At 33.6% G+C, this 11,843-nt stretch overlaps 1 protein-coding gene across 1 annotated transcript; it reads left to right on the top strand.

The window, feature by feature from the left end:
- The first annotated feature begins 10,371 nt into the window (after positions 1–10,371).
- On the top strand, positions 10,372–11,597 carry LOC107796457 (strigolactones hydrolase CXE15). The gene has a single exon (XM_016619229.2). It carries the CDS (start codon positions 10,451–10,453, stop codon positions 11,456–11,458), a length of 1,008 nt encoding a protein of 335 aa, XP_016474715.2. The 5' UTR covers positions 10,372–10,450; the 3' UTR covers positions 11,459–11,597.
- The last annotated feature ends 246 nt before the right edge of the window (positions 11,598–11,843 follow it).

The raw sequence follows: 11,843 nt of genomic DNA, 5'->3' as shown, positions 1-11,843 counted from the left end.
GACCAACGTCCTTTTAATATTTTTTAATTCATGTATGTCAATAATGTACGTACATGCCATATTGCCATTTTTCGCCAGATTCGTGATCTATAACTCTATAACTAACAAAAGAACAAGGAAAATCCCCGATTTACTACCTTTAAAAACTACTAGTGTCATTACCCGCATACAAAATATTAATCTTATAAAATTATGAACTAATATATTTTATTATTTTAATAAATATTAGTTTTTATTTTCTTATTTAATGTAGCATGCGGAAATATAACAAATCTATACAAAATCAAAGGATACACATCATATAGTAATCAAATAAATCATTGTCCCTTTTTTTTTTTTGTTAAATTAGCAAGTATTTAGTATTATCTATTTACTAATGTGATTTTTATAATCTTGTCAATTGACTTAATATTTTGATACTACTTCTCTTTTAATATAACATGGATATATATTTTCTTACTCTAGAAATATTTTTATTCTTAAAACTTGTGTTATACTGTTCAAAATTCTCTAAATTTATCAATAATATTTTTGAGAGTTATTTATTTATCTTTTATTTTTTAATTAATTCAAAATATAACTATCATAAAATTATCCTTATCCCCCTCTTTTCGTCATTTTTTTTACTATAATATTTGATTAATTTTCTCAATTTGTAAGTTACTGATAACTTAAATAATGTAATATTTTTTTTACTAAATTAAAATTTTAAATTCATCAAAATTATAAAGAGATAAGCCTTTTATTATCTATATAAAAAACCTACCAATATTTTTAAGAATTATTAATTTATGTTATATATATAATATGCTTATTTTATATATAGATGTAGATTTGAATGAACAGTTTTTTTAATTTATGTTTTTTATTATTAAATATTTTTTTATTTTATAGATATTTAAATTCAAAAACAATAATCAATAACTAATTATTAACTATTTATGCCATGTGACTTTTTTGTAGGCTGCCACTTGACTTAAGGACGGAGCTTATAATACTTACATCTTTATCTTTAAAATTAGTTAAAATAGGGGTATTATTTTTATCTTTAAACTCAATTTTTTATTAAAAAAATTTATTAGTTAAAATAGGGCAGTAGGTCGTATCTTTAGAAAAATCTTATTACTCTCTTCCCATTTAAATTTAAAAAAATCTTACCTTTCAATTTAAATTAAATGTTATTGTACATATTGTTCTAAATTGCCAGATGGCTTTATAATAACTTGACACCTTGCTTAACCACAATGCAAACATTATTTCTTTAATTAATTTTCATCCTTCTTTCCATTAATTATTAAAGGAAAGAAAGGTAGGGGCATTTGTATCTATACCCGCTTTTTGTGTCACGTTTTAACTTGTGCCCGCTATGCAAAAAAAATTGCAAGCGTACCCGCTTTTTCGCATAACTTCAGCATACGGGGCTGAAGTAGCAAAGGCAATCACGCAAAACTTCAGCATTCTAGTAGCCGGGCCTGAAGTTCAGCTCTAGAGCTAAAGTTTTTTTTTTGTAACTGTTGAACTTCAGCTCTAGAGCTGAAGTTTTTGTTTGTTAGCTTCAGCTCTAGAGCTCAAGTTTTTGTTTGTAAGTTTCAGCTCTAGAGCTGAAGATTTTGTTTGTAAGCTTCAGCTCTAGAGCTAAAGTTTTTGTTTTGTAACTGTCGAACTTTAGCTCTAGAGCTGAAGTTTTTGTTTTTGTAACTGGCGAACGTCAGCTCTAGAGCTGAAGTTTTTGTTTTTGTAACTGGCGAAAGTTTTTGTTATTATTATTATTATTTGTATTTGTGAGAAAGTAGTATATGCATATGTCCCTGCTTTTCCAGTTTTTGCACTGATTTCTTAAGTGCATTGGCGAAAAAGCTTAAGAAGAATAGCCTGCTTTGGAGAATCATCATCGAATTTATGTCCCTCCAGGTGTTGCCTTAAAACGTGAGAAGGATGAACCGCTTCGAGTCAATATACTCTTCAAGCACATCCAGGTAAATATGAATTGTGATTAACACAGAGCACTTTAGAACTGAAGTGTAAATTCCATTATCGATTGACAGTATAAGAGATTTCATGACGCTACATACAATAGAATGAAGGAGGAATTCTTATATTCCCTGGAGGTTTTAATTTGTTCCCATTGCTTTTTCGTTCACAGGAAATGCTTAGTGGCAACATTGCGGTGATTGCAGAAACAGGGGATTCATGGTTTAATTGTCAGAAGTTGCATGTTCCTGAAAATTGCGGGTAAGCTAGACTCGACTTTATTCTGAATTGTGCTTGTGATAAGACGTATATGCATATGTCCCTGCTTTTCCAGTATTATGAACTAAATTCTTGTGTTTATAATAATAAGAAGCACCAACAACAGCAGAAGAAAAAAGAAGAAGAAGAAGATAACGAAGGAGGAGAAATAGGCAGAGAAAGGGGCTGAAGTTATTTAAAATGTGGGTACAAGTTAAAAGTTTTTAGAAAAAATGGGTATAGGTTAAATGGGGGCGACCAAATAGGGCGCCCCATGCAATTTTTACAGAAAGGTAAATTAAAATTTGAATTAATTTGTTTCCATTTTGATTTCAGTAATTAGTCATCTCTTTGTTCTAAGTTTGCCAAATGGCTTCTTAAGAGCTAGCCACTTGGCTTAATCACAATGCAAACTTTATTCCTTTAATATATATGTATATACTAGTATCTACAAACGTGCGTTGCACGTTAATAATGATACGTGATGATTTAAATATTTATTTATATGAAAGAACAATAAAATTTAATTAATGAGAGAAATATGTATAATAATACATCAATCATGTGAATGCCGAAAAATATTATTACATTAGCTAATACATGAATTTAAAATAAAAGGGCATCATCAAAACTTACACAAATGATCGATTTTGTCATATTAGTTGGATAATTATATATTATAGTTTAAAAGTATTTAATGTGATGGTATCTTAACGAACATTTCGTTGTGGACAATATTTTTGTGTGTATGTTTCCTGCTAATGCTTTGGCTACTCTACCTTAAGCAGAACTCTTGTTGTCGATCTTGATATCTCTCTTAAAAGTGAAACTTATCGTTGTTCGTGCAAGAAAATATATTGCAATAAATATAGTCCAATATTTAGGATGTTTGTCCTTGTGCTTTATTTATTATATTTGCAAAATATAAACATGCTAAATATTATTTTCACACAAATTTAAAAGGATATCCTTAGTTTCAGAAGACGAAAGTTGAATTCAGGTATAAGAATATACTTAGAAGCACATTAACCAGTATCATAGTTTTTGCATGTATCACGTTATTGTCAAAACTTCTATATATTATCTGTGTGCTATTACATAAGCTATTTAGCGTATCTAAGTTTTTAGTAGCATGACAGACATATTTTTCTTCAAAATTAACCTATATACAATGGAAGATCAATTTTAACTTAGTCGATTATATAAACGGTACTAACATACGTAAGAAATAATAAACTTAACAACAAACATGTATGGTAGAAGACCATTTGGTATTAATGTATTTAAGTATCCTTCTTGGTAGTAATTATTGATATCATTTTTTGCTGAGTCAAAAATAGAAAAATATTTTGTTTCTACTATAAAATTTGGCAATCAATCTTTTATTTAGTTGATCAGTATATTCATTTCTGCTAGCTAAGATATCTTTTTAATTCTATCATGCGATTCACACAAATTAGCTTTTAATCTAATAATAAAAATATTTCTCTTATTAAATGCACTACTATTACCATTTGGATTGATAACCAAGTGTACATGAAGAACTAAATCATCTTTTATTGGATGCTCTTCTTCGTTTCTGACACGAAGCAAGAAGACACAAAATACTGGATCTGTTCTTCCTTTATATTTCTTGTTAGTTGAATCCTTTTCATTTGAGACCAGAAGCATAACTTTGGCAAGTAGCTTTTACAGTCTCTGTTTTTGTCAATTTTGGAACTACTGGTAGTACTTGACATGCACATCCCAAACCATTAATTTTTCATCAAACGGTTCATTAATATCCAATACATCTCTATAAGTTCGGGCAATTATTTCGATCGTTTGACACTTAGCCGTAAGTGTTTCACCCCATATTATCAATTTTGCTTTCCTTATAAATTTAGCACTATTACTCTGCTTTGATATATTTGTGATAGTTGTCACACCTCATTTTTCACCCGCGCCCCCGGGAAGGGCGCAGAGGGAGTTTTTCCAATTTAAAGGACAATCAAAACGGGATTTATTATTTAATTCAAAGTCGCCACTTGGGAGATTTATGGTGTCCCAAGTCACCGGTTGAGTCCCGAATCGAGGAAAAGATTGACTCTGTATTACGGTCCGCGAACCAGAAATCTGAGTAAGGAATTCTGTTAACCCGGGAGAAGGTATTAGGCATTCCCAAGTTCCGTGGTTCTAGCACGGTTGCTCAACTGTCATATTCGTTTTATTTATCTGGTTTTAATACATGTTGAACCTATGTGCAAATTTTAACTGTTTACCATTTTTTTATTTTTTTTAACGAGAATTGCAACGTCGTGAAAATACACCTCGAACCACGTCACATCAATGCACCCGTAGTTATTGACACATTTCAATTCTGTTGAGATTTGGATTTGGGTCACATAAATGTGCACCCGAGTTTAAGAAAGTAAATTATTAAAGGCGTGCCTAAAGCGACTAGCGTATCATTATTTTGGGTAGGACCGTGAAATTTGCTAAACAATCCATCCCGAAGTCTAAGTAATTTTACCAACACGTATAGAGGGCCCCACAACTTGTGTATTTTTGTTTGTCGAGGCTCGTCTCATTCATTATTTTTTAAAAGAAATTTGCAACGTCGTGAAAATGCATATCGAACCACATCACAATCAATGTACCCGTGATTAACGACACATTTCAACTTCGTTGAGATTTGGATATGGGTCACATAAATGTGCACCCGGGTTTAAGAAAGTAAATTATTAAAATGCGCACCTAAAGCGATTAGCGTATTATTATTTTGGGGAAGCCCGTGAAATTTTGCTAAACGGCCTATCCCGAAGTCTAAGTATTTAAAATAACTATTTATTGAGGGCCCCGCCGTTTGTACGTTTTATTTGGCGAGGCTCATCTCATATTTTATTTAAAGGATATCCTAAAGCGACTAAGATTTTTCTATTTTTTCTCTAAAGATAAAGAAAAGGTCCTAATTAGTTAATATTATAAAAGCGGGCTTCGAGTTCAAATTCGAGTCCAAACAAAAGGACGGACCTTTTAATTTGAACCCTCTACCTAACTCAAAGCCTCAAACTTATATTGTGTTAACTATATACTGAAACCTTTAAATCAGGCCCAAATTAAATGGGCCAACTAATTCTACTTGTGAACGAACAACAACAGGTGGGCCTTGAGGCAAGCCCAAAACCGAATGGGGCGTGCCAAGCTGCGTAGGAGAGATCGAGGGATCGAGCCCCTGAAGTCAAGCGTTTACTTATTCATTTGCATGTCATTAGGTAAGCATCCTGATTTTATAGTGAAAGCAGTACATCGTTCTACTTGGAACAACTTGAACAAAATAACCACAACACTCTTTATGGGCCAATTTTAACATGCCATGATGTAGCAAATAAACAGTCTTATTTTAATACAAAACACATGACGACCATTACTAAAGGTTTATTGCAATGTGAATCGCTTTCAAATGACTTCACGAAACAAATTATCAAAACTGGAATTAATCTAACTATCCTATTAACCTAACATAAAACTAAATACAACCACTGCTCGAGATCACAAACTTATATATATTCAAGACATATCGAGTGATAATCTAGCTAATAAAAACAGTTTCAGTTTATTTATACAGTCATGTCAAATAGAACTAACAGCTGCATTTCCATTTCATCTCAACTTCAACTCCAAATTCGAGCTTACATCAACACATGTTTTTTAGAATGTGTACCTGGAAATGGAATACAATGGAGAAGAAGAAGGAGTGATCAACACAACAGATAGCACAACACAACAACAACAGTAACATATATCCAGCAGCAACTCAGGAAATCAATTAAAATTCCCAGGAATACCAACAGCAACACAAACACCCAGTAACTGACCCCAAAACAGCTTGATAACAACCAAATATCAATCAAAACACAAGCAGAAACACCCCTAGAATTCAGTAATCAAGAAAAACTCGAAAATACAACTCCACAGTTAAAGCTGAAGCTCTTTTTAGTTTCAATGGGATAGAACTAGTTGAACTAGACTAACTCTTAAAACTCTCTTCTAGTTTTCAGAATGTTCAACACCCTTAAGATTTCCAGAATGTTCTCTTCCTAAGGTCTGCCCAAAAGAAAAGCCAGATCAGACTCCAAGGATCCTCCCCTAATTCTGTCCAGACCCCTATTTATACCCAAACCTCAACCCCTTCCCGCTCTAAGGAGCACTTAGCTCATTAAAAAAGTATTTCTGCCCACTACTACATGTTTTGTTCTCTTTTTAATTCACTTGTTCCCCACTACCCTTGTCTTTTTTTTATTTAAATTCAAATAGGTATGGGCACCTATTTCTTAATCCATTTCCTCTAAACCTTCCCCTACCATTATGTTTTGTTCCCCATTAGCACTTAAACAATTCATTAGTTTAATGGTATTTCAGTACCCTAATGTCAGACCATTCAACTTAAACTACTTTCAAACCTTTTTGATCCCAAAATACCCTCCTAAAGTCCCTAAAATTACTGCCCTGCCCTAAACCTCTTAATCTGATGGTAGAACTCTATAAGTTATAACATTAACAACTGATTTCTAACTGATCACTAAAGTACTACAGTTATAACCAATTCACAACCAAATTCAAACAATGATTCAATCAGAAGTGAAGTAGTATGAATCAAATTATTATCAGGTTATTCTAACATTCAAGCATGTAAAACTAATCGACGACACTTATCCAATCGACTACACGAATTACAACACATACAATCAGTAGCAAATCAGAATCGAACAGGCACACAGGTGGTTCGAGTCGTATTGATAGAAACATGGAATTATAATAAAACTTAACTAATCGACGAAACTCATTCAAATCGATTATATAGTTTATCATATACTTGACCATGACCAGAAAAGGTTCGACCAAATAAAAGGTCATTGAAGAAGGACAGAATCAATCGACAAAAAAGAATTGAAAAATCAATAAAACTAAACTAAATAAATAAACAGATATAAACAAATACAAAATGGAACAAACAGGAAAGGAAAAATACCTCAAGAACTCGGAAACATGACGACCCTGACTTGGACTCTGACTCGGACTCTTTGAGGTTGAACGGACCTTAATCGAGTGTTCTCAACTGAGAACACTTCGACTAAGGTCGATTAGACCCCAAATCATCCTTTAATTTGGACAGATTTCAACCTTTGGTTTTCTAGGGTTCTTGGGGGTTCGATTTGGGGTTCGAACGGTTCTGGTCTGATTTAAACCAAACCAACGGTGGTTTGGTGACGAGGGAGGTCAGAGAGATGTCCGGTATGAGTTTGGGACTGGTTGGGGTAGGTTTAGGTTCTGCTCGAATCTTCGATTGAAGATTCGAGAAGCTGGAGGTTGATGCGAGGCAAACGGTTAGCGGATTTGTAACGAGGGTGGTCAGATGGCTTAGGGGTGTTAATTTGGTGACCGGCGGCGTTGTTGCCGCCGGGTTCAGGCGGAGGTGCAACAATGGCGGCTAGGGTTTGGGTCTAGTCCATCTCTGAGCTTGAGAGAGACGATGGGGTGAGGAGGGGTTTGGTTTGGGGTGTGGGGTAAGGGATTAGGGTTATATACGGGAGGGGGCATTTGATCTTGGCCGTTGGATCAATCACGATCAACGGCCTGGATCATTTTACTAATAGGCACGGTGTCGTTTGGAGTAGTACTGGGGCGGTCCGGGTTGGGTCAAAAACGGGTTATGGGAGGAGTGGTCTGGACCGTTCGATCAAAACAAATCACCGGTCCAGATTGAGCGTGACAGAAACGACGTCGTTTGAGAGATCGTTTTTCCAGATCAATTGGACCGGGTACATGGGTGAAATTTGGGCCTGGTTTTGGTCAAAATAAAACGGCCCAGTTCCGATTTCTTTGGATTTTTCATTTCTTCCTTTCCTTTTAACTTCTTTTTAATTCCTAATTACCAAAAATTAAATTCCAAAAAATCTTAAATTAAATTATAGAACTTAAATTAACTTGTTAAAAACACAAATTAACTTCTATTACAACTATTAACACAATTAAATATCAATTACAAACAAAATCACACAATTGAACTACAATACATATTTTTGTGATTTTCGCTCTTTTAAAAACCAAATATGGTTCAATTAATTCCTAATTGCAAAATTAAATCCTAAATGTGAATGCAATATATATTTTGTATTTTTTCTTTAATAAAATGAAAACAAACATGCACAGACAAATACAGATAATTAACAACATGCCACAAAAAAAAACTCTCAAAATTTCGTATAAAGGAAAAATTATGTTATCTTGATTTCTTTTGGAGTAGTTCTTTGTGAAGCAAAAAATCACGTGCTCACAATAGTTATTTAAGTTGTTTGAAAAGGTATATCAAATCTAAAGTGGGTTGCCTCATAATAAAATCGTTGTTGGTACACCACTTGTTATTGCTAACAGTGTCATATCACTTGATATGATATTTGGAAGTAATGCATGATATGAAAATATTATTTCGATTCACCCGAAGGCATCTACAAAGAATAATCCCGTTATAGCAGAGTCGATTCTTTATGATATAGCCTTGAAATCTTGTTCTTGTTTAGGATTTAGCTTTGATTGTGCTTCCTATAGCATTTTGATTCTTAATAATATACTAACTTTTTTACTTTGTGTTCTAACGCTCTTTTAATGGAATAAAATTATGTGCCCTAAGTTGTTTTTTATTTGAATAAGAATTTTACTCATATGATGAATTTAAACAGTAATTGAATTGGATTCTCTTGCTAAATAATTAATTAAATGATTTTATTATTTTATTTTAACATAAAAAATAATTTATTCTATGCTGATTCAGATCTTAATGTTAGTTTATCTCTTGTTTTGAATATTTGATCTTAATTATAATTTATCCACCATAAATTTTATTTTCAAAGATCAAACTATTGATATGACATTTCACTTTTTTATCTTTATGTTTGTAGAATCATTAGTGGTATTGACTCTTACCAATCATTTTTTTTTCTTTCTCACACATTTATATTCTTAAATTTTCTTAGTTATTGTTTAATAATTGGGTATTTTTTAATATTACACGAAAAATTGATTAAAAAAATATTATTTGAGTAGAAAAATAGTTCAAATATAATATAAACATATATTATCGTGGGAGTATTTTTTTCTCAATTTCAACTCTTTATGCAGTCCACTTAATATTACTTTTATTTTTTCTTGGTATTAGACATTATGGAGTGGTAATGTATTGCCAATACGGCTGATTCTTATGAAATTGATTTTATTAAACCTTCCTACATTTTTAATAATAATTTAATAGACAAAATTTTATTAATTTTAAATATTAAATATTAAAAATTAGTAGCATATAAGGTATTATAGTCCAAAAAATAGCTTATTACAGTTACGTACTCTTCCTATGAGTTCTTTCGTTTAATAATGTAGGGCTATTTTGATATATTAATATTGTATTTATGCTTTTATAATAATATAGGCTCTCTTTTTTCTATATGAATTTGGACAATATAATACATTTTCAAATTAAATTAGTATCAAATAATTGTATTTTTGCTTTTTTAATAATTTATACGCATGAATTTCATAATCCAGCATATTATGCTAGAACTTTTCGTGTTTCAACTAAAATAATGACTATTTTTCAATGACGTTACAAACACTGACTAATTTTTGATTGCAGTCCGAAAACTATCTAGTCTATGCTATTTTCACTTTTCTAAACTCCCTGCCACTGTATGCTTTCATTGGATTAACCTTTAACCACACAAATATTTTAAAGAGTAATGTTTGACAGCGTAATTTGAAACATCTACTATGCCTCTGTATATAATATCTAATGTTTGTTCGTAGACCAATATTCTAATTCCTCTCTTGTAGACTAAACGGGGCTGTAACTAACTAACCACCATAGTTATCTAAATTAGTGACCCTAGCGACCATTGATAATTTGATACTGATCATTGACTTCCACCAAATCTACTTTCTAAATGTGGACTGACTCATTATGAATTTGTGAGGAAAATACTTTCCTAATGCTAGTGCTCTTCCCATTATCTAAACTCCAAAATTTTGTAAAATTCTTTGAACCTTCCTTTAAACTACCACAAATTTTCTTATCCTTTCCTATCTCACCATTATAAATAGCCACGCACATGCAAACCAAAGGTACACACTAAACAAACTTCATTCTTCAAATTACTGATTACTCGAAAAAAACACTTCAAACTTTGCCAAAATGGTTCATGAAAAGCAAGTGATAGAGGAAGTATCCGGCTGGCTTAGAGTTTTCGAAGACGGTTCAGTAGACCGGACTTGGACCGGTCCACCCGAAGTCAAATTCATGGCCGAGCCAGTCCCACCCCATGACTACTTCATCGACGGCGTTGCCGTCAAAGATGTAGTCGCCGACGAAAAATCCGGCAGCCGTCTCCGCATCTACTTACCTGAACGAAACGACAATTCCGCCAGCAAGCTTCCCGTCATTCTTCACTTCCAAGGCGGCGGCTTTTGTGTCAGCCATGCTGATTGGTTCATGTACTACACTGTCTACACGCGCCTAGCGCGCGCGGCCAAAGCTATCATTGTCTCCGTCTTCCTCCCCCTCGCGCCGGAGCACCGCCTCCCAGCTGCCTGCGATGCCGGTTTCGCCGCTCTCCTCTGGCTCCGGGACCTCTCCCGGCAGCAAGGACACGAGCCCTGGCTCAACGATTACGCAGATTTCAACCGAGTATTCCTCATCGGAGACAGCTCCGGCGGGAACATAGTCCACCAAGTTGCCGTCAAAGCCGGCGAGGAAAACTTATCTCCAATGCGACTGGCCGGCGCAATTCCGATCCATCCAGGTTTCGTGCGGTCCTATCGGAGCAAATCGGAGCTAGAACAAGAGCAAACCCCGTTTTTAACATTAGATATGGTGGATAAATTTCTAGGGTTAGCTTTACCAGTAGGGAGCAACAAGGATCATCAAATAACATGTCCGATGGGAGAGGCGGCGCCGGCAGTGGAGGAGCTTAAATTACCGCCTTATTTGTACTGTGTGGCGGAGAAAGATCTGATAAAGGACACTGAAATGGAGTTTTACGAAGCTATGAAAAAGGGGGAAAAGGATGTAGAGCTGTTTATTAACAATGGAGTGGGACATAGCTTTTATCTTAACAAAATTGCTGTTAGAATGGACCCTGTAACTGGTTCTGAAACTGAAAAACTTTATGAAGCCGTTGCAGAGTTCATCAACAAGCATTAAAAGGAGAAAATTTGTGGTTTTGCAGAATATTTGTTTGTTGCATGCATGTTCAAGATTTTGATGTACCGTCTTGATTGTCACGTTCTAATGGTTTTGTAATTATAATTATGAGGAGTAAATTTCTATTGTTGCGTAGAAATGTTTTTTCTTTGGTAGTAAATGTTTATTTGTAATACTTTAAAAAGTGGACAAATTTCTTTTGAGATTCATGAAATAATATCTTTAAATTTCGAATGTCAATAAGTCCAGAAATTGAAATGTACTGTACCGTCAATGAAGTCTCCTTGAGGCTTTTTTTCACATGATATTCGTCTATTACCACCAAAAAGTTTGATAAGCTATACAATATGAGATTCTCGTTGGTCTCGATTAGGGCAGCTATAGC

Source organism: Nicotiana tabacum, chromosome 3 (assembly GCF_000715075.1).
Source record: "Nicotiana tabacum cultivar K326 chromosome 3, ASM71507v2, whole genome shotgun sequence".
Classification (NCBI taxonomy): domain Eukaryota; kingdom Viridiplantae; phylum Streptophyta; class Magnoliopsida; order Solanales; family Solanaceae; genus Nicotiana; species Nicotiana tabacum.
Note: the sequence above shows the minus strand (reverse complement) of the source record. Positions and strands in the feature narration are given on the sequence as shown.